Source organism: Equus asinus, chromosome 8 (genome assembly GCF_041296235.1).
Source record: "Equus asinus isolate D_3611 breed Donkey chromosome 8, EquAss-T2T_v2, whole genome shotgun sequence".
Classification (NCBI taxonomy): domain Eukaryota; kingdom Metazoa; phylum Chordata; class Mammalia; order Perissodactyla; family Equidae; genus Equus; species Equus asinus.
In genome coordinates, this window is record NC_091797.1 from 68,997,336 (window position 1) to 69,024,903 (window position 27,568).

A 27,568-nucleotide genomic window follows, 5' to 3' on the forward strand; every position below is an offset into this window, starting at 1 on the left:
CGTGTCTGAAATGGACCACCTGAGAGCTCTCTGAAGCTGTTGGTTTTCCTCTTCGCTGCTGTGCCCCAGGACTGTGGTTTCTTTGGTCTATTTTGCTTTCATTATAGTTAAGTCCAAAATATTTTCATTGTAATTTCTTTTTTGACCCCTGTATTATGTAGAAGTGTGTTGCTTAATTTCTAGATACTTGAGGTGAGGACTTTTCTAGATATCTTTTTTTTTTTAATATTGTATTTATTTATTTATTTATTTATTCTCCCCAAAGCCCCCGGTACATAGTTGTATATTCTTAGTTGTGGGTCCTTCTAGTTGTGGCATGTGGGACGCTGCCTCAGCGTGGTTTGATGAGCAGTGCCATGTCCGTGCCCAGGATTCGAACCAACAAAACACTGGGCCGCCTGCAGCGGAGCGCGCGAACTTAACCACTCGACCACGGGGCCAGCCCCCTCTAGATATCTTTTTGTTATTAAGTTCTAATTTTATTCCATTGTGGTCAGAGAACATCTCCTTATGGCATCAGTCCTTTGGGACTTGTCTTATGGTCCAGCATCTCAGGGAATAATCCGTGTGCATCAAAAAGAATGTGTTGCTGGGTGGAATGTTCGATTGATGTCAGTCAGGTTAAATCAGTTGATAGTATGTTCACTTCTTTTATATCTTTACTGATTTTTTCTACTTGCTCAATCAGTCATTGAGAGAGGCATGTGAAAACCTCCAGCTCTAATTATAGGTTTGTCTATTTCGCCTTTTATTAATTCCATTTTTTTTTTGAGGATTTGTTCAAGAGTTTATGTACAATAAATTCCTAGAAGTGGAATTGCTGGGTCAAAGGCCATGCAAGTGTACATTTAATAGAGATGACGAAATTGCTCTCCAAAAAGCTTGTTCGAATTTACATCCTATCGACAGTGTTTTGCTGACTCTTCCCCACAGCCTCACCAGCACTGCGTCTTAGCAATGTTTATCCTTGCCAGTCTGATCGATGAAAAATGGCATCTTTGTTGTTTTAATTTACATTTTTAAATTATTAGTGATCATCTTTTTTCTGTTTTTTTATTGTAATAAAACACATATAACCTAAAATTTACCATGTTAACTATTTTTAAGTGAACAGTTGAGTGATATTAAATACTTTGATAATGTGCAACCGTCATGACCATCTCTCTCCATAACTTTTTTCATCTTGTAAAACTGAAACTCTATACCCGTTTATTTTTGTCAGTTTTTGCTTCATGTATTTTGAACTTTATTATTAAATGTATGCACATTTAGGATTATTATGTTTTCTTGATGAATTGACCCTTTTGTGATTATGACATGTCCTCTTTTATCTCTGGCAATGCTCCTTGTCTTGAAACCTACTTTGTTTAACACTAATATAGCTGTTCTGGTCTCCTTGTGGTAAATGTCTGTGTGATATTATCTTTTCCTTTACTTTACTTTTAATGTATTTGTACCTATTTTTTTTTCCTGCTTTCTCTCCCCAAATCCCCCAGTACATAGTTGTGTATTTTTAGTTGTGGGTCCTTCTAGTTGTGGCATGCGGGAAGCCGCCTCAGCATGGCCTGACAAGTGGTGCCCTGTCTGCGCCCAGGATCCGAACCAGTGAAACCCTGGGCCACCAAAACGGAGCACGTGAACTTAACCACTCGGCCATGAGGCCGGCCCCTATTTGTACCTTTATAATTAAGTGTGTCTCCTGTAAGTAGCCTATAGTTAGGTCTTACTTTTTTCCAGTCTAATAATCTCTGTCTTTTATTTGGAATGTTTCTTTAATCCATTAACATTTTAAGTAAGTATTGGTACGTTTGGGTTCAAGTCTGCCATCTTGCCATTTGTCCCATTTGTCCCTTGTCTCTCTTTCCTTTCATCTTTTGGATTGGTTGCATGGTGATCCCGGTGCTTGGGCATCGGAGGACATGCGCCCGTGAATTTCCATGAGGCTTTCCCCTCCTGCTTTCCACACCCGAGCACTCAGGCACAAAAGTGAAGCCCTTCTGCTGGGCTTCCCCCTCCCTGCTCCCCCCACTGCGGGGGGCCCGCCCTCCTTGGTGAGTCCTTCAGTGTTGGTGGACACATGCTGACATATCTCCATGCAGCTGCCCTTTGAAGGGGATTTTTCCTGAAATAAAATTCTAGGACTTTTTGTTTGTTTGAGCACTTTAGACATCTCATTCCATTATATGTTGCCTTGCATTGTGAAGCGGTGAGAGGTCAGTTCTCACTCTTGATCCCTGGAATGTAATGTGTCTTTTATTCTTTGGCAGATTTAAGATTTTCTCTTTCTCTATGGTTTTCAGCAGTTTGGCTGCTGGGCCGTGCTGTGGTTTTCTTTTTTGTTGAGGAAGATTAGCCCTGAGCTAACATCTGCTGCCAGTCCTCCTCTTTTTGCTGAGGAAGACTGGCCCTGAGCTAATATCCGTGCCCATCTTCCTCTACTTTATATGTGGGATGCCACCACAGCATGACGTGCCAAGCGGTGCCATGTCCACACCTGGGATGCAAACCGGCGAACCCCAGGCCGACAAACCAGAACGTGCGCACTCAACCGCTGCGCCACCGGGCTGGCGCCTGCTGTGGTTTTCTTTACATGTATCCTGCTTGGGATACCCTGAGCTTCTTGGGTCTGTGGGATGGTGTTTTTCATCAAATTTGGAACATTTTCAGCTGTTATTTGCTCAAATTCTTTTTCTGTCCTATTTGCTTTCTTCTGTTGACCCTCCAATTACAAGTGTATAACACTTTTATATAATCCTACAGGTCACAGATACTCTATAAATTTTTTTCCAATTTTTTGTGCTTTGGTTCGTATAGTTTCTATTAACCAATTTTCAAGTTCATGAACCTTTTCCTTTATAATGTCAAATCTGCAAAGTCTGTTCAGTAAGTATTTTATATCAGCTGTTATGTTTCTCAGTCTAGAGTTTCCATTTGGGTCTTTTAAAAAAAATTAATTTCCTTTTCTCTCCTGAAATATTCCATCCCTTCACCCGTAATATCCATGTTTTCTCTAAATTCTTTAATATATTTGTATTTATTTATTTATTTTATTTAAAGATTGGCACCTGAGCCAGCATCTCTTGCCAGTCTTCCTTTTTTTTTTTCCTCCTTCTCCCCAAAGCCCCCCGGAACATAGTTGTATATTCTAGTTGTGGGTCCTTCTAGTTGTGTCATGTGGGACGCCACCTCAGCATGGCCTAATGAGCGGTGCCATGTCCACGCCCAGGATCCGAACTGGGGAAACCTTCTGGTTCATGTTTCAGTCTGGCTGCAGCATTCTCCCTACACTCTCAGGTCTGTCTCACTCATCTGTCTGTGACTGGCCCTTTAATCCCTCCATAGATTTTTTAGTTTTAGTTGATATAGTTCTCACTTATGCTATTTCTGTTTTATTGTTGTTGCTGCTGTTTTTTAAATGTGCTGGCCTTTTAAACATTGCTATGTTTCTTTCTCATGTTTTCACTCCTTTTATTGTGACTTTGAGAGTTTTAACATCCCTGTTTTACATTTATGTCCAATATTCCTTTTTCTCATGTTTTTAGAAGTTAGATTCTACTTTTTATTATTTCTGCTGACTCTTGCTTGTGCTCACATTTAAATTTTAGAGTAAGGTTTCGTGTTTGTCTGTCAGTCTTGTGCAGCCTGGGCTGAGAGTGTCCCTTCATCAATAATTGTTTTGCTTCTACTAAGTAACCCAACAGGGGAATTGCTGGTCAGGGACCACTTTTTTGTTAATTACGTAGCTTGGAAGTTCCAAGATCTTGCAGGTAGGAGACATTGGAACCACATATCTGTGTGAAGAAAGATCCATGATTGTAAATTCTCAGAGTTGGAAAAGCTTTTGCAAATGTGCTGTTAACTTTTGTCCATGTTCTTGTGTGGAGCTGGAATTCACGTGTTTTCACTGCTGTCTAATCCATTTTTTGACTCCATAATGATCTGTTTTTCTTGTCAGTAGATGTTTGAGCTGTTTTAAACATTGATGCTCTATAAAGGCTGATATTTGTCGCCTGGTACACATGTGCAAGAAAATCTCTGAGGCATGGGCACCAAACTTTCTCTGTAAGGACCAGATGGTAAATGCATTAGACTTTTCAGGCTCTGAGTTCGCCGTGGCTCCTCGTCAGCTCTGCTGCTGCAGTGCGAGAGCAGTCCCAGACGGTGCATGAGCAGAGGTGGAGGCTGTCTTTCAATCAACTTTATCTTAAAGAATAAGTGCTAGGCTAGACTTGGCCGTGGTCTGTAGTCTGCAGACCCTGCTCTAAGGTATAAACTTAGGGAATGTAGCTGCTGGGTCATAGGAACTGTGAGTGTTTCACTTTATAAGATGATGCCAAATGGTTTTACAAAGACTGCGTCAATCCACTCTTCCACCAGCAGTGTGCTTGTTTCTGTTTATCCACATCCTTACCAACTCTTGATATTGTCAAGTTTTTAATTTTTGCCAATCTAGTGGGTGTAAATGATAACTCATTGTAGTTTTAATTATTCCACTCATGCTCTTCCATTCTAGCTTTGTATAAATTGGACTTGCTATCCAAGATTGAAAGCTCTCTCAGGAAACGATGTGTTTTATTCGTCTAAACTGACACCTACAGTGGTACCTAACACATTTGTTGATCAGTACACATATTCTGGATCATTTTATCTTATTTAAAGCACATAAAATAAAATAATAGGAATTTTAACAGATTTTTGTTTCTCAAGTAAAGTGTAATGCAAGACTAGGTATATGATAGAGCGCCTATATAAGGAATCCTGATAAGAATGGTCAGAATAAATGTATCAGTTAGGAATGCTTTCATTTACAAGTAACAGAAAACCTAAATAATAATAGTTTAATAATAAGGCCATTTAATTGTCTCCTATAAGATACCTGGCACAGCACTTCACTGGTGTCATAAAAGATTAAGGATATTTCTAGTGTCGACCTCTATTGTACTTGTACACAAGTTGGTTTTCTGTATACACGTATTGCCTCGCAGCGCAAGATGGCTGCTGCAGCTCCAAGTATACCGTCTGTATTACAACAGGAAGCATGGTAGATGGGGGCAGAGGGCACTATCAGTATCTGTCTCTTGTATCAGAAAAGCAAAAGCTTCCCCAAAATTCCCTTCTCACACTTCTTCCCTCCCATTGCCAGAACAGAATCATGTGGCTAAATCTAGATGTAAGAGACAGAAGCACAAAGGGAAATAGGACTGTCAAGACTCGCTTAGAACCGTTATGACTTGTTACTTCGAACTGGTCACATTTTCACCCCTAATATAAGTGGGGTTTGCAAGAAAGGAGGAGGAAATGGCTACTTCGAAGGCAACCAGCTCCTGCTACAGTGTTTGTTTACATCTTTTGCTCCAGTAAGTATTTCTTCCTATTTAATACGCACCTGCTCTTTTAGGGATCCTTGTCATTTGAGGATGTGGCTGTGGTCTTCACCTGGGAGGAGTGGCAGCTGCTGGACTCTGCTCAGAAGAGTGTGGACAGAAGTGTGGTGTTGGAGAACTGGAGCAGCCTTGTGTCGCTGGGTAAGGACACGCTCCTGTGTGGACTCAGACTCTGTCCCGCCAATTGTCTTTTCCTATTCACTTTCTAAAAACTGAGGCCTTCAAGTGTTTAAAGATTTAGGGCTTTAGTTTAAGAATTCAAAATTTCTTAGTCCTTTTTTGTCTTCAGAGTTTTGCATACTCACACCCCATACGAAAGGCCTCATTGTGAAGCCTCTGAAACATTCATTTATTCTTTAGAAGGCTGAAGCCCAAGAAACTGGGCTCAAGTCCTCTGATTTACCATGTACAGGGTTTCAAGTTATCAAACCAGATGTGATCTTCAAATTGGAGGAAGAGCAGCAATGGATAATAGATGAAGATATCACAGGTCAGAGATTTTCAGGTGAGTGATTGGTAACCTGTCATATGTGAGACTGGAATTTAAATGCCAGTTTGCAGTGGACAGTGAAGATAGTGAAGGGTGGGTACCTTTGAAATGTTCTTTAGAGAATCTTGAAGTCCTCAGCCTTTGGAAGTGACTCAGGACCATTGATGTGAGTTTCTCGGATACCCAAATATCATATCATATATATCACATATCCGTATTAGGATAATCTGTCCTTCTTTGCTTTGATTTTAGAGTGAGAGATGTTCCTCTTATCTGTACTGAGGAGCTTAGCGTTGTCGTTCTCATGTAGGATCTTGTACATTCATGTTCCCTCTCCACACCCCAAACTCTCACCTGCCAATAGATTCCTTTTCTTTTCTCATGTATATGGATTCATTGTGACTTTTTCCTCTCACTTTTCTAATTCCCTCCTATTTCCTTTCCCTTCTATTGTTGAACCCCTCAGATTACTACTGGATGTCCTCGGTTATTTTTCCTGGATTTCTTTGATGATAGTTTACCCCTTCTATGCCTGTAACCAAAGGAATAGCTTTGGTGTCATCGTTCCCTACCGTCTAGTGCAACTTTTTGTTGCCTTATCTCAGAGTTGATTGTACCTTTGCCTAGAAAGAATTATTATATCTTGGCCTCTAACAGCCTATTTAGTCAAAGATTTTTTTCCTTTTCCTTGCCTATTATTGGTTTTCTACCTCAGTTTCCATGAGAGCACTTTACTTAATTTTAGTTCCCAAACAAAAGCATATAGTTGTGCGTGAGTATTTCTGCATTTCTAGCTCATAAGTTCTAGTTCATCGGGTTCACAGTTATTGAAGGGTTCACAAAATATGTTTATTGTTCTACTCTTTAGAATACTGGAAAGTGGATGATTACAAAGCTTGGCACCAAGAAATCCAAGACAGGCTTAAAAGTTTGGAACAAGCCCACGAAGGTCGTGCAAGTGGAAAAATAGTTCAGTCAGGCATGAACCTTTCACTTTTAAAGCAAAAAGCCAGTAAGTGTGTCCCAAATGGAAAACATTTGAAATATTCATTAGATTTATTTACTCAGAATGGAAATTGTGGAAGAAAGAAGTCTTGTAAGTTAAATGGATATGAAAAATCATTTCTCTATAAAAAACATGAAAAAACTTGCATTGGATTAAAATACTATGAATGTAATGAATGTGGAAAAGTCATCAGCAGGAAGTCACGATTCGTTGTACATCAGAGAACACGTACAGGAGAGAAACCCTTTAAATGCAGTGAACGTGGCAAAGGCTTTTCCCAGAAGTCACACCTTGTTACACATCACACAGTTCACACAGGAGAAAAGCTTTATGGATGTGAATGTGGGAAGGCTTTCTCTCGAAAGTCACATCTCATTACACATAAGAGAACTCATACAGGAGAGAAACCCTATGAATGCAGTGACTGTAACAAAGTCTTCTCTCAGACATCACAGCTCATTATTCATCAGCGAAGTCATACAGGAGAGAAACCGTATGGCTGTGGTGAATGTGGGAGAGCCTTTAGTGGGAAGTCACAGCTTATTACTCATAAGAGAACCCACATAGATGAAAAACCCAATAAGTGCAGTGAATGTGGGAAAGCCTTCAGAGAGAAATCAAGTCTCAATAAGCATCAGAGGATTCATGCAGGAGAGAAACCATATGGATGCAGTGAATGTGGGAAAGCTTTCAGTGGAAAGCCACTCCTCATTAGACATCAGAAAACTCATTCAGGAGAAAAACCCTATGGATGTAATGACTGTACAAAAGCATTTATTTGGAAGTCACAGCTCATTATACATCAGAGAACTCACACAGGAGAGAAGCCCCATGGCTGCAGCGAATGTGGGAAGGCCTTCTCCCAGAAGTCATACCTCATGATACATCAGAGAACTCACACAGAACAGAAACCCTAGAAATACAGGGAATGTGAGAAACTTAAGAAAATAATCACACTTCTTTCTGTACCCTAAAACTCATTTATAGAAATTCTGTGAATGTCATGAGTACAGTCTTTGGATGGAAGTTATACTTCCTTAAACGTCAGAGTGCCAGCTGGGAGAGTGAGCCTGTGCACAGTGAATGTGGCAGAGACAGGAGAGCAGAGAGCTGCTCATTGTAAATCAGGCTATTCATACTGAGGAGAAAAATCATGACTTAAAAGAATATGGAAAAATATTTCCATAGAAATAATGTTCAAAGGAAATTCAGTTTACAACTGTGATACTGCATCTTTAAAGAAAAGATTATATATTCAATTCTAACTCATAAGTGTGTGAAGCTTTAAAGATATTTATATATTTGTCTATATATGTATGTTCGATAGTCATGACAGCAGAACAAGAAGCATATTCTTTCAGAGGTATATGGGGCTTATATTCCTGATTATGGCTACATAATATGAAATTTATATATTTTCAGAGCATATGTGAAATGAATATAACCATGAACATGCTATGTGTCATGTACATAGCATGGCATCTGTCAAGAGTTCTACACAGAATATCATTTACCTTGTCCTACAACAATAGAAGGTAAACTAGGTCAAGTTATTGACTTATTATTTAAAAAATAGTCTAAATTGTATTACCAGATACTTTCTTGGCACAGGTAAATGAGTTTGAGAACTTCTACCATGCTCTGTCTTCAATAACAGGAGCTGGGATTTTTTAAATAAAATCTCCAGCTTCCTCTGAGTCACCAGTTTATATACAGAATTGCTGTTCATATTAGATACGTAAAAGGCAAGAATGCAAGTTAACATGGCTGACTGAGCAAAAGAGAAGCTCTGATTTGTATTGCTCATCAATCTAAATATGTGAAAAATGGAGGCAGTAAAAACAAAAGGCCCACAAAGCATATCCTTCTGTTTTTCCAGTGGGATTTCTGTGCAAGTTCAGTTGTACATTGATCAAATATAATATGGCCAAGAAACTATCTGTATTTTATGTTACTATGATAAGACATCATGTTATCTGTTCTCTGCCAATCTTTTAATGTTTTCCTTAAGTCCTTTGCAGATAATTAGAAAAAGAAACCCACTTTATTTTTAAAGGGCCATGTAATTCTTTAAGGTTACATGCAGAGACTTTGCTAGGAGAATTAGGATTTTTGACAGGTTGATTCAGAGATCTCATACAGATGAGGCTTTAGAAATTGAGTTATTTTATTTGTAAAAGATCTTTGTTTAATTATTTAATTACAAGAAACCTTGCAATGTGCAAGATGTTATCTTGCTTTTCAATGCACCAACTTTTATTTAAGTTAAAATTATTAATAATGTGCCTTGAAAATGCCAAAAACCTTTTTGATGGTTGGTGAAATTTAGAGATTTGCACTATTCCCTAAACGTGTGATTTTTCTCGTATTGCCAACACAAAAATTTGTCTTTGTTGAAACTGTCTATTATGCAAGTTGTGCCTACCTCTGTTTAGAATTCTTAGTAATTCCTCTCCTTGGTATCGCTTGACAATGGCCAAATCCTTTCTTGAATGATTGTAACATTCAGAATTACAGAAAACCAACTGTTTTCATTAGAGAAAGGAATACTCTTTAGATTGTATATCCAAGAGCAGACATTAAGTGCATATGGGGTTGTATTCAAAGTTAAAGTTAGGATCTAGGTTGGCAAAGTATCGCTGTAGGGTATGGTTTGACCCCAGATTTCTTACGCTGCCTGTATGAGGAGGTCTCCATTACTCTGAAGTGTCATGAGAACATTGGTGGCTGGTTTACCAGTCAGGGCCCAACCTTGAAAATAACAACTACTCTAAGTAAAACAGAAGGACTTTACAACAGGAAGTTGATGACACAGGTGATGGGAGAAGTGAGAAGCCAGAGAGGGTGGTGAGATGGACAAATGAGTAATTATTCGTTCACAGTTTTTGCTCTCCATCCCTACAAGCTTGGATTCCTCTGGGTTAGAGGTCTTAATTCTCAAGGAAAGAAGGCTTCTACCAAATGGCACAAAAATAGTTCTGTGACACTGGAAGTTAAAAGTTTTCAGCTTCTTGTGCAAGTGAATCAACAGTCAGAAGAGGAGGTTACTATTACTGCTGAAGTTTTTAATCCGTGGAGTTTAGGCATTGCTGCTGCACAGCTGGGGCCAGGTGGACCATATATGGAACCAACAGATTCGCTGCTGAGCCTTTTACTGTTTCCGTGTAAGATAGTAAGTTTCAGTGGGAATCTAAAGCCCCTCAGTGAGGATAGGATTACTAGGAATTCAGATTCTTCAGTAATGAAGATTTGGGTTTCCTCACCAGGTAAAGAACCTTGACTTGCTGATAGCTGGCTAATGGCAAGCATAACATGGAACAGGTGGCAGAAGAAAGTTATATAAAAAAAAATCAACCAGGAGCCAGCACAGTCGTGTAGTGGTTAAGTTCACGTGCTCCGCTTTGGTGGCCTGGGATTCACAGGTTCAGATCCCAGGTGTGGACTTACACACCACTCATCGTGCCATGCTGTGGCAGCATCCCACATGTAAAACAGAGGAAGATTGGCACAGATGTTAGCTCAGAGCCAATCTTCCTCACCAAAAAAAATCATAATAATAACCAGAGTTGTATGATAAGTACAGAGATGAATGTACCTGCTATGCATATTTTTCTTATGTTTCAACACATTTTTCCTATGTTTTGTTTTGATATGGAGCATTGGTGACATTTTGTTTTATAATTTAGTTCATAGATCATGAGATCAAGAAAAGTTATGTTGTGTCTAGACATCCTAGACTTGAGATGTGAACAGTAACTTATAGAACTTTGTATTCCTCTTGCTGGGGGAGAGAGTGAGTGTCATTGTGTGATTTGTTGATTCACAATAGGCAGAAGTGTCACATGTGTATCACAGAAGTGTGAGAAGAAAGGATGCTGAATAACAAAATGGTGGGCTGTGCTGATCCTGGGCCTGCTTGGTCCTCAGATCCATCCCCTGTCCTCCCCCAGCCTGCTCTGCTCTCAGGCAGGGCAAGTCTGCCTCATGGGATGTGTTCCAGTCTCCTGTGTCAGGTGCTTCTAGAAGAGTTTGGTTAGTGGAAGGTATTAATGGGAGATTGGAGGGTGTGAGATTAGTAAAAACTAGGGTATTTCTTCCCGTCTGTGCCCCAGGCATTCTCTCCAGCAAAGGCCGTGTCCCCTCTTTAGCCCCAGCTCCTCCTAAATGGCCTACCATGGTTACAGCACCGCTGGATGACCCTGGCCTCTGGGCTCCGGTAATACCTCCACCTCCTCTGACCCCTCCAGCCTAGTCTTGGTAATGAATTCTTGCTTCTGTTGAATTCCTGATGTCTTGCCACCCTCATTGGCTTCCCATCTCTCTTATTGTTACCAAGAGTTCAGTCTCTGAACTGGGTCCCAATCCAAATAACGAGAACAGAGTTTTAGGTGAATAGGAAAATCAGCTTTTTTTTTCTTTACCAGGTAAAGGGAGCTGACAACAAGCTGGTGCCTTAGGAGCTGCTGGCTCTCTTTTAAGAAGTGGGTGAGAATTTTAAAGATTTGCAAGGAATGTGGCTTCTTGTAGGGAGGGGGAGCCTGTGGCCCTGCCGGTTCTGCACTTTCCTGCATTTGGCCTTGGGAGGCTGTTTGCAGGGAGGCGGTGGTGAGAGAAGGGAATCTGCAGAGGGATGTCCTTTGCTGTCTGCCTCCATGGTGGATGGTGGATTCCGGTGCCAGGAAGCCAAGGAGCTGGGGCCTGGGAAGCTTCAGCTTCTTGATCTTCTCTGAACATCAGTTTCTTTGTCCTAAACTTCAAGGACCTGTGATGAGCCACAACTTTAGTGGGAGCCCAGCATGAGGCCATGTGGGCTTTAACATTGTGTAACTTCTATTTGGTTGTGAAGCTCAGGGAATCAAGGTTAAAGAAACAGATAGTTACATGTGAGTGTAGCTAAAGCAGCAGGGGAAGGGGTGAGTGCTTTTGGTTTTAACCTGGTATATGCTGGGCTCAGTGTAGGGGAACCACCAATAGCAGGGCTGGTGTTAATTAGGAGCCTGTAACACTATCCCTGTGTAACCAACTTCTCATCTTGAATTCCCTCTGTTTTACTTAGACTAGTTCTTATTTTCAAGATTGGACCCTGTGCGTTACAGCTGTGGGAGAAACAGTAGATAGTGGTTGCAGGTTCAGAGCCAGCACCTCAACCTTGCAGAGTATATGAGTTCCTAGCAAAATTATTCATAACAGCCAAATCCTGGAAACAATTCAAAACAGCTTTTGGGTGGATAAAGGAAATGTGGTATACCCATACAGTAAAATACTTTTCAGCAATAAAAAGTTATGACATAGTTGCAGCAAGAAAGGAACCAGACACAAAAGACTAGATATTCTGTTTGTGTGAAAATATCCAGAAAAGGCAAATCAAAAGAGATGCAGATATGTGATTGCCTTAGGCTGGGGGTCAACTGCAAATGGGAATGGGGGTACTTGTAGGGGTGATAAAACTGGATTATGGTGATGGTGCATAACTCTACCTATTTACTGAAAGCCTTTGAATTGGACACTTATAATGGGTGAATTACACCTCAATAAAGGTGTTTAAAAATGGGTAGAGCTAAAGGTAAAAGTAGAAAAATGCACAATCGTAATTGGAGATTTTTTTACTTCCTTCTTACTAATAGAACAAGTGCACGCAAAAAATCTAGAAGGATATAAAGTATTTGGGAAATTTTATGAACGAACCTGACCTTTTGACATTTACAGACCTCTGCACATAAAACCTGCAGAATGTACATTTTTTTCAAGGAACATTGGACATGGAACATTGACTAATATAGACCATATGTGAAGCCATAAATCAGGTCTCCATAGATAAAAATCGTAGGATATATTCCATAGTAACAATAGAATTAAAATAAATATAATAGTAAGCCATCTAGAAAATGCCCATATAGTTGAAAATTAGGCAATACACTCCTAAGTAACACATAAAATAAGGAAGAAATCAAAGGAGAACTTAAAAACATAGTTTGAATTAAATGATAGGGAAAACAACACACCAGACTTAAAGAGTTGCGGCTGAAGCTGTGCATTAAAGGAAATTACAGCTTTAACCTGTCAGAAAAGAAGAAAAGTCTAATATCAGTGATTTAAGCCTCAGCCTTCCAGAGATTGAAAAAGAGCAAAGTAAATCCAAAGTAGAAGGTGGGAAACAATAAAGACAAAACAGGAAATCAGTAACCTAGAAAACAAAAAATTGAGAAAATTAACAAAAATGTAATTGATTCTTTGAAAATATAGAATGGATAAACCCCAGCTAGACCAATGAAGAGAACAGAAGAGTCAAATTACTCCTGGGAGGGACAAAAGAAGAGTTGTCATTACAGATCCTGTAGATGTTAAAAGAAAAATAGGAGAATTTACAAACAGATTTTTTCCTAATGTATTTTACAACTTAGATGAAATGGACACTTAGATGAAACTGACACAAGGTAAAATATATGGCTCTATATCTATTGCATGTATTAAATTCACCTCAGCACAAAAGAAAATTCACTGATGGGAATTCTATGAAATAATTTATTAAAACAATATGAATCCTACACAAACGAAGAGGAGTAAGAAATACTTCCCAACTCATTTCGTAAGGCCAGCATAGCCCTCATACCAAAACCTGCCAAAGATACTATAAGAAAAGTAAAATTACAGACCAATTCATGAATACGGATGCAAAAATCCTGAACAAAATATTAGCATATCATAATTAACAAATAATAGCAACATAGGAAAGTGATACTACATCATGACCAAGTGGCATTTAACCCAGGAGTGCAAATTTTAATGAATATTTGAGAACCAATTGATGTAATTCACAACATTAACTAAAGAAAAATCATCTCAGTATATGCAAAAAAATTTTTGACAAAACTCAAATGGGAACATTTTGAGGGATTTGGAAATAGTTTGTCTCTTGGGGTGTTGGAGACAGGTCTATATTTATCATAACTCATTAAACCACACAATTAAAATACATGCATTTTGTTGTATGTAAATTATGCCTCAATGATAAACCCTCAACTCAGCCCCCACACAGCTCAATCTCTGATCGAAGTGCACAGAACCTATATTACTTTCCTGAATTGGGAAAGGGGTAATCCTCTTTGATCTAAGAGAGTATCATCTGGAGAGCCTTTACATTTCTTATTTATAGAATATTTAATATAAAATTTAAAATGGCTAAATATGCCAAAACTCAAGAAAATGTTACTGATAATCAAAGGAAAAAAACAGTCAATAGAAACAGACCCACACAGGCCGGTACCATGGCCAAGTGGTTAAGTTTGCATACTCCACTGCAGTGGCCCAGGGTTTCACCGGTTTGGATCCTGGGTGCAGATGTGACACCACTCATCAAGCCACGCTGAGGCGGCATCCCACATGCCACAACTAGAAGGAGCTACAATTAGAATATACAACTATCTACTGGGGGATTTGGGGGAGAAGAAATAAAAAGAGAAGATTAGCACCAGGTGTTAACTTGGGTGCCAATCTTTAAAAAAAAAAGAGAAAGAAGCAGATCCACACTTGCTTCAGAAATTGGAACTGGCAGAAAAGGACCTTGAGATAACTATCATTAATAAGTAGAAGGAGACAGGAAGAGGTAGACATAGTGAATGAAAAGATGTAGAATTGTAATAAACTGAATGTGTAGAAAAAGGGATATTCTAAAACTAAAAATATGATGTCTGAGATTATGAGCTCATTGAGTGGGATTGACAGCAGAGAAGATATAGCAGAAGACAGGATTAATGAATTTAAAGTCAGTTCGATTGAAATATCTGTTAAAAAAGTAAAGTCAGGAGTGGGAGAAAATATTTGCAAATTACTTATCTAAGAAAGATCTTTTATCCAGAATATACAAAGAACTCTCAAAACTCAAAATAAGGACACAACTCAATTTTTTAAGTGGGCAAAATACTTGAAAACTTCCAAGAAAATATGTGGATTTTAAATAAGCACATGAAAATATGATCAACATCATTAATTATTAGGGAAACTACTATTACAGTGAGATGTCACTACACATCTTTTAGGCTCACAACGGACAAACAACTGAATATTAAATGCTGGTGAGGATGTGGAGCCACTGGAACAGTGGGAATGCAAGATAATACAGTCTGGAAAGCAACTTGGCAGTTCCTTATAAAGTTAAGTATACATTTACCATATTGCCGATTTTTGCCCAAAAGAAAGGAAAACTTATTTTCACATAAAAAGCTGTATTGAGATGTTTATAGCCATTTTTGTATATTCACCAAAAACTGGATTCAAACCAAATGTCCAACTGGTGAATGGATAAACATACTGTAACCAACAGAATAGGTAAATGTCCTGTGCCACGTATCATGGAACACTGCTCAGCAATAGAAAGGAGCAGCCCACCAGTATATGCACAGCATGGCTGGGTCGTACGCATTGTGCTAAGTGAGAGAAGCTGTGCTCAAAATGCTCCATTTATGTGACATCCTGGAAACGGCTTTAATTACAGAGAGGGAGATCAGTGATAGCCAGGGGTTGGAGGTGAGGAAGGAAAGTGGCTTCGAAGGGGCAGCAGGAGAGGGTTTGGGGAGAATTTTGGGGGGATGAGGGAAGCGTTTGTATCTTGATTGTGGTGACAATCACATGACTATGCATTTGTCAATACTCGTAGCACTTCACGTCAACTGGAGTGAATTTGCTATATGCATATTTAAGATAAATAAAAGTAAACTTTTAAAAATCTGCCTGGTCATTTTTATAGTCTCCTGTTGCTTATTTATCTTTGTGATTTCCTAATTGATTTATTTAAATCATCATTTTATAGCCTGTATCTGATCATTCTAATGTCTGATATCTTTTGGGCCTAAATCAGTTGCTTTTCATTGGATGACCTTTTCCCTCATAATGGCTTGTTTCCTTGTGGGTTTGGTGATCTTGGTGAACCATTATTTGTTTACTTTAATCTGTAGGCATCTTGGGTGAATCAATTGGAGGACGTTTTCCTCCAGAGACAATTTTTGTTGATTCTGCTGAAGTCTGGGGGGCTGCCCCCCTGAGAGCCCTCTGGCCCGTCTCCACATCCTGGCCGGATGTGTGGTCTGGGGTTCAGCTCCTCTACCTCAGCAGTGTCTCCAGGCCCAGGTTCTGTTCTCAAACCTGCTGTCATTTCTATGTAGGGAAAGTGCCTTTTCCACCTGCTCGCGCTTTACCCAGCTCCACAGTGTCAGAGGAGCCTCCTGCCAACCACAAGACTCATTTCCCATAAGCCACTGTCATGAACATGATTTTTATTTGTCCAAAATTTTCTAAAGTTTTTCTGTAAAAATAACAACTACGTGATAACTGTGAGAAAAGCCTGGAGGTTTTTTAAAGCAGTAAATTGAGGAAAAAGCTCCTGAGAGCCACTTATACTTGTTATAAAGATGCAAGAATGGATAGTGTGAGCATCGCTAGGAAATACATGCAGATACATCAGACTAAACAGCTTCTGCACAGCAAAGGAAGCCATCAACAAAACGAAAAGATAACCCACTGACTGGGAGAAAATATTTGCAAATCATATATCCAACAAGGGGCTAATTTCCAAAATATGTGAAGAATTCGTACAACTCAACAACAAAAAAAATGAACAACCCGATCAAAAAATGGGCAGAGGATATGAACAGACATTTTTCCAAAGACGGTATACAGATGGCTGTCAGGCACATGAAAAGATGTTCAGCATCACTAATTATCAGGAAAATCCAAATCAAAATGCAAATACAATGAAATATCACCTCATACCCATCAGAATGGCTGTAATTAACAAGGCAGGAAATAAATATTGGAGATGGTGGGGAGAAAAGGGAACCCTCATACACTGCTGGTGGGAATGCAAACAGGTGCAGCCACTGTGGAAAACAGTATGGAGATTCCTCAAAAAACTAAAAATAGAAATACCATATGATCCAACTGTCCCACTACTGAGTATTTATCCAAAGAACTTGAAATCAACAATACAAAGAGACTTATGCAGCCCTATGTTCATTGCAGCATTATTCACAGTAGCCAAGACATGGAAGCAACTCAAGTGCCCATCAACTAATGATTGGATAAAGAAGATGGTATATATACACAATGGAATACTACTCAGCCATAAAAAGACAAAATTGTGCCATTTTCGACAACATGGATGGATTTTGAGGGAATTATTCTAAGTGGAATAAGACAGAGAAAGACAAATACCATATGATTTCACTCACATTTGGAAGATAAACAAACACATAGATAAGGAGAACAGATTAGTGGTTACCAGAGGAGTAGGGGGCAGGGGAGGGTGAAAGGGGTAAAGGGGCACATGTGTCTGGTGATGGATAAAAACTGGACTATTGGTGGTGAACACGATGCAGTCTATACAGAAACTGAAATATAATGTACATCTGAAACTTACACAGTGTTATAAGCCAATATGACCTCAATAATATTTTAAAAGATACATGCAGATAAAACATTTATATGATTTTTTCTTATGCTGAAGGTGGGGAATGAATAAATTTGTGGATCAGTGACATTAGTCCAAATTGTTAACCATTAGGAAATTATTTGAGTACTTTCTCACATATGACAACAAACTGATTCCAAAAGGATTTGAATTTTAATATATATATAATCTTATAAAGCCAGTCACAAAAAATATAGATGAATATTTTTACAATCTTGAGTGGAAAGGCCTAAGAATGACACAAAAGGCAAAAATTCTAAATGAAATACTATCAGATTTTACTGTAAACACTTCTGATTTCTGAATTACAAGTTAAAAGGCAAATGATTAGTTATAAAATATGTTTCTCATGCATATATGACAGGGTTAATACTATATGTGTGTATATGCGTATGTGTCTTATAAATCAATACAAAGTGAATTGCCCAATAAAAATGGTCTGAAGATTGACTCAGCTAATAAGAGGACCTGTTTGTCCTTCTTTTCTTCCTACACTTTGGAATTAGTGTCTGGCACTCAAGGAGCCATCCTGAACTATAAGTTGACCATGAGATGAAAGCCGCTAACTAGGGTGGTGGAAATGTAGGGGAATGTCTAATGATTTCATGGGGCCGGCACACCAGCCTGCCTATGGACTTCTTTTCATGAGAAAGAAATTTCCATATTGTTTAGATCACCTTTTTCCCCCTGGTATATACTACCAAGCCTAAACCAATGGATAAAATATAGTAAGATTTCTAATGAAAAAAATGGCGGTTGCCTTCTTCATCTTTCTCTCTCCTGTGTCTATTGCTCTGTAGTGTATGTGCGTGTGTGTGTGTGTGTATCCTCCTTTCCAGAGGAGTATAAATTAGTACAACCAGTTTGGAAAATTATTTGGCAATATTTAGTGAAATGTAACATATGCTTTTCCAAAGAGACAGCAATCGTACTCCCAGCAGAAATGCATACATGTGCTGACCAAAATACTTAGACAAAAATGTTCATGGCAACACTGTTAGTGGTAGCCAAAACTTGCAATGACTCAGATATCCACCAGCAGTAAAATGGAGGAATAAATAGATGAGAATTCACAGCTGCAAATACAACTATGTGCACAAGACGGATGAATCTAATAAACGTAACGCTGAGGAAAGAGACCGTACCCAAAAGAGGACACATGTATAATTCCACTCATAACAAGTTTGAAAACAGGCCAAACTAGTCCGCTCAGGATAGTGATTACTGTTAGGAGAGGAGCTTGAGTCTGGAATGGGGTCAAGGGGTGGTGGCGGTGCTGGTTACATGGATGTGTTCAGTGTAGGCGTCCATGCTCTGTACCCAATGTGCACTTTTCTGCACGTGTACTTCAGTAAAAGTTCTTCAAATAATGAGTGAAATAAAGGCATCTTCAGACAAAATGATCAAAATAGGTCATTACCTCAAAGCCCCAATAAAGGACAACAAAAGCTTGTAGTTCATGAAGCAATTAATTGAATCCAAAAGAAAGAGTATGCCACCCCAAAATATGCCTCTATGGGGTATTGATTATTTTAGGTTGATTATATTTAAGAAATAGAAGACTCAGGAAGCTTTTCTTTTACCTCCCCCTTAACTGCGTAAAAGAATTTAGATAAATGCCTGTAGTAGGAACAGCTATCGCCAGAGATACCTACACAGAATATGGGCTGAGTGTAGTGCGGGAGACTGCGCAGGGCCTGGAGAGCAGAGTCCTCTCCGTGAACCATTGTCTCTGCAAAGCATGCAAACATTTGTTTACCAAACATTTGCTTTTCCATCTCCATGGGCATTGCCTTCCTCCCCTTTGAAGTCCCAAACACCACCCCCAACATCCTCTTCTGTCTTTAGCTGAAGATGGTATTTAAGGAGATGACTTCAGCCATTTGGGGGAGTAACTTGGTTTTCCTGGGTCTCTTCCATGAATCCATGTTGTTAAACTTTGTTTTCTCCTGTTAGCCTGTCTCAAGTCGATTTAATTCGTAGACCAGCCAGAAGAACCTAGAAGGGTACAGGAATAGTTCTTCCTCCCAAACACAGGCAAAGGCAGTGTCTTCTGCTCAGCATCTTGCGCCTGCCCTCACCTCCCCACAGCTCCCGTGGAGACTCCGGCCGATGAAGGGTCAGCACAAAGTGTGGAGGCAGATGAGGCAGGGGAAGCATTTCCACCTTGGCTCACTGGTCTCAGGCGTCTGGCCCCAGCTCTGGCTTTGCAGGCTCTGCATGTGCCCCTCAGCCGCAGCACTCCGCTCGGAACCTGTGCTTACTTCCACTCACCTGCCCATCGCTCCCCCTGGTCGCCCCTGCTTTTTGGGTTGGATGCCATGGGGCAGAGGAAACTCGCTGTCTCATGAGCAAGGATGCAAAGTTTGAGGAATATCCATGATTTTCCTGGTTGGGCCTTTCTGGGTGCATTTTCCTGTAACATTATAAGAGGTGTTTCCCCACTACAATTATATTCCATTGTGATGACAAATTTTTCAGGTAACCTCAACATTACTTATAGTATTTGAAGGGAAAAATATGTTCTAGGTGGCAAGAAACTTTTACTGTACATGGTGCTTAAATATGGTTCTGCCTGAATGATGTTATCCTGTAATTAAGGATGTCTTCTGGGGATGACTGGGGTTTCGCCCTCTCCAGAAGATGTTAGCTGACACATCTGCTGTTGCTGTGCATTTTATGTAGCAGACCCACAAGCTTTAGTCTGGAAAGGATCCACCCACTTTGGGTAGGTTTTTTTTTTTTTTAGGAAGATTAGCCCTGAGGTAACATCTGCCAATCCTCCTCTTTTTGCTGAGGAAGACTGGCCCTGAGTTAACATCTATGCCCATCTTCCTTCACTTTATATGTGGGACACCTACCACAGCATGGCTTGATAAGCGGTGCCATGTCCGCACCCGGGATCCGAACCAGCAAACTCCAGGCCGCCAAAGCAGAACCCACGAACTTAACCGCTGCACCACCAGGCCGGCCCCTGGGTAGGTTTTGATGCCCACTGTAATTTTTAATTTTGAACTCTGAATCCTTTTTTACACATTTGTGTATATCAATGAAGCAAATAAACATGCTGTATAAGTCAATAAGAGTTTCTTTGATGAAGCAAGTAAATTTAAGACAAAAGCTCCTTTATTTTCCTGGATTATATCCTCACCAGAGAAGTAAAAGTACTGAGTAATCATTACTGACCTCCGTATACTTTCTGTGAGATAACGTCAGAACACTTGAAGGTGGTAGCCAAGTCCTGGTGACAGCACTGAAAGTGTGTGTGGTCTGTTGGAACTGAGGAGATTAGAATGTCAAGAATTAGGCTTTGGTAAGAGTTTTATTACTGAACCAGGTTCGTTTTGGCTGCTGCACAATTAAACCCATCGCCAAGATGAGGAGTTTGCAGAGAGAAAGGGTTTAATCACAAGGCAGTAAAGCCAGGAGGCAGGAGGCTTAATCTCAGATCTGTCTCCCAGAAATGGGGACTCAGGGGTATTTATGGGGTGGGGACAAGGTGATCTAAAGTGTGGAGGTGTAACGTTCGTCTCTGAACCCGGTGCCAATGCAAATAATAAGGACAGAGTCTTGGGTAAAAAGGAAAAACAACTTTACTTTCTTGCCAGGCAGAGGGAGAAAAGCAATGGCTACTGCCTTAAGAATTGCTAGCTCCTGGTTAAGAAATGGGTGAAGGGTTTTAAAGGTTTGCAAGGAATGTGGGCAGGGCAAAGCCTGTGGCCTTGCTGGCCTGCATTTTCCCACCAGCCTTCGGCTGCTTGCAGGGAGCAGGGAGAGGATGGATTCCGCAGGTGGCTGGCCTTGGCTGCCTGTCTGCCTGGTGGGTGGTGGATTCTGGTGCCAGGAAGCTAAGGAGTTGGGCTCTGGGAAGCTTCAGTTTCCTAATATTCTCTGGACATCAGCTTCTCTGTGATAAACTTCAAGGACCTGTGATTAGCCAAAACGTTCGTGTGAGTGCAAGGCCATCTGGGCCTTAACAATTTGTAACTTCTACTCACTTGTAAAGCTCAGGGAGTCAAAGGTTAAAGAAACAGATATTTACATGTGAGCATAACTAAAACAGCAGGGGAAGGGGTGAGTGCTTTGGGGCTCAGTGTAGGGGAACCGATATCAGAGCCGGTGTTAATCAAGAGCCGGTAACAGAGACAGATGATTGGAGGTGAGGAGAGATGAGGTAATTGATGATTTGCGCAAGCGTAGTCAGACTGCATACCTCTTCATGGGACCCATGTTCACAAATGGGGCATTAGCATGATCTGAGGGTGGAGTTTTTACCCTCTTTACATCAAAAGGTCACTTTTCAAGCATTTGCGTGGGCTGGTTGATAGGTTGGTGGTTTCAACCGGCCTGAACTGGACAAAGGGTCCTAATTCCTGAAAAACAGCTCAAACCCCCATTACCATGATGACCCAGGTGCCAGGGAGATGTTATCTGTAGGAACCTAGTGGGAGTCAGATAGCATATTGCCCAAGCTCCTGACGGGGTTCAAGGCAGGCAACCCCAAGACGTGCCATCCTGGCATGCAGATTATTTCCAGCTGAAGACGATAAAGGCTAAGAAAGAACATTTGACCTTCCCCCAAACTGCCTAAAAGAATTTAACATAGAAGGCCTGTTCCAGGAAGGAGCTAATGCCACAAGATAACGTGCTATACTATAAGGTAAAGTATGTGGAATAGAAAGGCACCAAGAAGCCCATTTTTCGCCCAGCAAAAACTTGTTTAACAAACATTTGTGGGGCCAGCCAGGTGGCACAGTGGTTAAGTTCACATGCTCCACTTCAGCAGCCAAGGGTCCATGGGTTCAGATCCTGGGCATGGACCCACACCACTCACCAGCCGTGCTGTGGCGGCAACTCACATATAAAGTAGAGGAAGATTGGCACAGATGTCTGCTCAGGGCCAATCTTCCTCACCAAAAAAACCCAAACATTTTCATTTTCATGTATATTGTCTTCCTCCCCTCTGAAATCCCAAACCACTACCCCCAACATCCTCCTTTGTCTTTAGCTGAAGATGGTATTTAAGGTGGCAGCTTCTGCCATTCTGGCGAGTTACTCAGCTTCCCTGGGTTTCTCCCATGTATACATGTTATTAAACTCTGTTTGATTTTCTCCCGCTAACCTGCCTTTTGAATTATTTGACCAGCCGTAAGAAGGTTAGGGAAAAGGGTGGGCCAGGGTGGGGTGGGGGTGTGGAATTCTCCCTCTTCCCCTACACAGCACAGTCAACAACGGGCAGGTGAACAACTAAAAGCTATAATCAGTAATTGCAGAAAAACTGTAGTCACTACTGTTACTGGCACATTGGCTTCTTATTGTCCCCCAGGATGGAAATCAAGAGAGACAACAAACAGAAGTAGAAAAGTAAAAGTTGATTAGCTTGTGCACAACACAGGGACAAGGGAGCCAGTGTGGAAAGGAGAGGAGCAGGTGACCGGCTCGTTAGGGAGCAGGGTTGTGGGGCTTTTGTTAGGCAAGGGCTGGGGAGGAGGGCCTTGTCACAGCATGGAGAGGTGGCGCTGTGCCTGCACCTGCACTGTCACATAGCATGCTAGTACATGTGACGGATGTATCATTAGCATGCTAGCTCCCCACCCCTGGGTGGATGTTTACTATGCTGATGGGGCTAGGGTCACCTTCAGGGGACTCCTGGGTACTAGGGCGCATGCGTGAGCGGGGGAAAGCCCTGAACTGTGGAATGTGGATCTTGGTGGCGTCTATCTGATTCTCCTAGCTTGCTGATCGGTTAGCGGCCTTATCTTGTTAGGCTGGGGGCCTTACAGATGGCCCTGTCTCATAGGCTGGTTCCTGTCTCACTAGCTACCTAATCGTCAATGGCCAGCTGTTTACTCGTTTCAGGTTCACTACTGACTGTTGCCAGAGTTGCCTCTGAGCTTCTTTTATACATTGGGGGAATTTTGTACATTGGGTAAGTTTAGCCCTACAATTTTTCATGCTGTCAACAACAGTTAAGAGTGGGAGTCTAAGAATCTGTACTTTCTTCAGAAAAATTATCTGAAATTTCAGGTGTTAATACCACAATGGATTATTATTTTTAAGAGCCTAGAAAATATTTTTTTACCCCACAACAGTAGGTAATTTTCACATCACATGGCACTGTGCTTGGAGAAATGTGGAACAGAGATGACTGGTGAAATTTCTAGCTAAGTTGAGCAGCCTGACCTTCTTAAGGGAGAAGGGAGAATTTTGCTTTTTTTCTTCCTTTCTTTCTTTTTTGTATCAGCTTCCTGGGGCACAGAGCTGGGCTGAGGCTAGTCTCATAGTCACATTGTGGTTCTCGTCACTGTTTTACGGAGAAACAGGTTAAATAACCGGTCTCAGTTTACCCATGTAGGAAGTGGGAGAACTGGGATTTGAGAAGAGAGAATTTTCAGAGTGAACTTTGGATTTTTTCCTCCATCATTAAGAAAAACCATTGATTTGAGCTTTTTGACCTGAGAGGTTTCCCCTTGTCATCCGGTATCTACCTCGTTCTCTTGTAAGCAGGAAAGAGGTGGTTGACACAAAATATTTATGCTTTCAAGGATTTTGTTCATTCTTCATTTGTTTTGTTTTGTTTTTTTAAAGATTGGCCCTGAGTTAACATCTGTGGCCAATCTTATTTTTTTTTCGTTTTTCTTTTTCTTCTCCCCAAAACCCCCCAGTACATAGTTGTATATTCTAGTTATAGGTCCTTCTGGTTGTGCTATGTGGGACGCTGCCTCAGCATGGCCTGATGAACGGTGCTAGGTCTGCGTCCAGGATCCCCACCAGCGAAACCCTGGACCACCAAAGTGGAGCAGGCGAGCTTAACCGCTTGCCACAGGGCTGGCCCCATTTTTCATTTCTTTTTTTGTTTTTGTTTTTTTGAGGAAGATTAGCCCTGAGCTAACATCTGCTGCCAATCCTCCTCTTTTTTGCTGAGGAAGACTGGCCCTGAGCTAACATCCATGCTCATCTTCCTCTACTTTATATGTGGGACACCTGCCACAGCATGACTTTAATACAGGTCAAGCCTGTCCCAGGGAGAGGCCCAAGCTGTCCTGCCCTACATACTGATCTGTATCATCCTCTGGGAAGTATAGGATGTCCTGACCTGATTCGACCTGGTTAAACCTGATTTGTATCCAAAGTTATAGGACCACCTGCGAACCAGACCCCACCTGTACTGATACCATTTTAACAACTTTTTTACATGATCTTTCCTTTGTCCTGTAAAGAAATCACTCACATACCTATGTCTTGTAAATTTAGCCCTACCCTCAACCCATGTTTGAGGGCAGCTCTACACCACCCATGGGTCCTGTCCCAATGTTTGCAGCTCTTCACCACGCACAGGTCCTGTCCCTGTGCTGCAGCTCTTCACTGCCCGCAACTCCTGCCCCTATGCTTCCGTGGGTCCTGTCCCCATGCTACTCCATGCTATTCTCTGAATAAAGGAGCACTACCACCAGACCTTGAGAGTCCAAGAAATCTTTCTTTCAACTCCTCAGCTCACTGAGCCCGCATCAGCTGGGTGAGCGGTGCGTATGTCCTGCACCCAGGATCTGAACTGGTAAACCCCAGGCCACTGAAGTGGAATGTGCGAACTTAACTGCTGCGCCACTGGGCTGGCCCCCCCATTCCTCATTTCATTATGCACCTGAATTTTCTTCTAGGCCCCCAGTGGAGCAACTCTTTTTATCTGAATATTGTGGCTAGCTATAGAATATGTTTTGTTGATACTTTTTCTTTTTCTTTGTGTATTGCATAGGGTTTCCGTTGAAATACTGAAACACATGTTTTTTTTTCCTACATGCAGATGTTGGAAGAAGAAAAATCTACAGAGAACTTAAAATGTGTTATTTCAATGAATGCCTCAAAAATTTCTGAGGTGAAGCTGCCTACATTTGTTGCAGGATTTTCATTATATACCTTAGCTTTGTTAAAGAGTAAATATTTCATACCTCAGAAGTTTAAAATGATAGATGTCTACTTGCAATGGTGTAACCTTTTTTTTCCTTTTTTTGGAAATTAGTTAATTAATGGGAATGTTTTGCTTTCGGTTCCAATTGCCCTTAATGAAGCTCAAGTTACTGGAGCAACGATGAGGCCAGCAGAACCTCAGATGTAGAAGGAAGATGCTTAGCTTGAGATCAAGAAGAAACATGGAACAACTGTTATTGTCGGAGAGTTTGCAGTTCTTTTAGGAGTCAATGACAAGGGAAAAGCCCACTGCAGGCAGCGAAGGGGGAGCATCCTGCCCCAGAGTAAACGCAAGGTGGGAGGGGGGACTTGCCTTGGTGCAAAAAGGCAGAGACTCCCTTTTCTTTCAGAGTATTTACTTTAGAAAATTTGTAATTGTAAATTCTTTGTCTCTTTGAAATGTATGTAAGTCTTTTTTAAAAGCTAAATAAGCCTCTTGCCAGCTTTAGGACTCAGGAACGTGTTTCTCAAGGACCTGGGAACGTTACATCACTGAAATGGGATCACGGGGAAGAGTCCCTGACAATGCTCTCACCTCCCAGGTCTCTGTGGCAGCGAGGAGCCTGACACTGGGAGCTGCAAGTCTGGGGAATGTGGGAGAGAAATTAGGAGGCAGAGCAGACAGAAGCGCCCACCTAAATGACCCCCTCCCAACTGGATGCCGTGTGCTCCTAATGGTTTTATCCCTAGCATCAAGAAAAGGACCTGGCTTGTAGTCTTGTATCCTGTGTACCAGATAAGAGTTGAGGTCACTGTCCTCAGATTAGATAGGAACTGTTTACTTCTCTTCCCACTTGAACTTGGGTATGGTTTTTAAGGGCTATTCAATGCCTGCATCCTTCATTGTTTGTGCCTGCCACTTCCCCGAGCCGGCCTGGTGGGAGATGCTGGGACATGTGTGATGAGGACCCCTGAGGGGGCCCACAGGGCTGCTCCCCATCTCAGCATGGGGCTGGGGCCCCTCTGCTGAACCCCGACTCGGGAGTGATGCTTCCTCACCGTCACCCACACAGGCTCCTTTGACACCACAGTGTTTGGTTGTTCCTGGCTTCTTGCCACAGGTTGGGAGATCTGGGATCCGGAGGGGCTGCTCCTGATAATTGCTCCTCTTAGAACAGACTGAATGCTGAAGGTCTTGGGGTCTACAAGGGAAGTCCAACTTACTTCACTTGCTTTGTTTTCTCACCTGGACACAGGTGTCAGGTGGAAAGCCCAGGGCATGAAGGAGTTTCAGGAGACTGGTTGATGGAAGGTGCTTAGGGGACATGTGGAAATTTACACTTGGGAAACCTGAACTGTGCTGGTCCTCACGGCCTCACATGCCCCACATTTGTTCCTTTTCCCTGTTAATTTCCTACTGGCTTATTTAATTCAAAGCTGTAAACTGCTCCTGTGCCTTATCCTCAGTCCCTCTCCCCTAATCCTGGTCTCTGTCTCCCTGGCTTAGGGAGGTGGGGCAGGGTCTTGATCAGGACCTGAAACCGGCTCAACTCAAGGTTGGCATAAGAGAAGCCATATTGCAGAAAAGACACCATGTCGTAGCTTTGAATGACCTCTGACTGACTAACCCGGCTGGATTTGCACCCTCCAGGAGATCCACCTGCTCTAGAATTTATGACCCCTGCTAGTGCATATACCTCCCAGCTGCGATAAGACGATAACTTCATTCTTTTGAGTTCCTTAGGAATGTGATGACCCCCAAACAGAGAGTCTATGCTGATAGCCGTCATCAATGACAACTGAAAGATCTAGTGTGGCAACTCCCAGTCTGTAGCACCACAGGGTCAATGTTCCTACCCCCACCCCTATAACCCACTGGCCTGTATAACTGCTTTAAGATTCTGTGCCCCCTTAAGATGGTTCTTTTGGATGTTAGTCAGCCATCTTCCCTCTTGCTAGTAAGCTGTAATAAAATGCCTTTTCTCTGCCGCCATCTTGCCTCTTGACAATTGGCTTTTGTCTTGCTGAGAGTAGATCATGCCCTTTTGTGCAGTAACAGACCTACATCTCAAAGAATTGAGCGTCACAAAGAGGGTGCCATCATTTGATTATATTTGCCTTTGGATAATGGCCAGATCCTTTGAGTTCTTCTCAGTGTGTGTCTGGTGAGCAAGCCTCTTTTAAGGTCATCTAGTGTGGCACTGACCTTGCTTTCATTGACTCCTATAGTGTGCTCTCTCAGGATTCCTAAATTAAATATTCAGTTACATACACTGAGCTATTATTTGAATGACTTGTGAGTAGAGTTTTAAGAGTAACAG

General features: G+C 41.4%; 1 protein-coding gene across 1 annotated transcript in view; it reads left to right on the forward strand.

Annotated features, from left to right (window-relative positions):
• ZNF605 (zinc finger protein 605) overlaps positions 1–12,511 on the forward strand; it is a 49,825-nt gene extending 37,314 nt beyond the window's left edge. Inside the window, exon 7 of the mRNA XM_070515777.1 lies at positions 7,028–12,511. Within this exon, the coding sequence (XP_070371878.1) occupies positions 7,028–7,797 (770 nt within the window). The 3' untranslated portion in view covers positions 7,798–12,511. The remainder of the gene's footprint in view (positions 1–7,027) is intronic.
• The last annotated feature ends 15,057 nt before the right edge of the window (positions 12,512–27,568 follow it).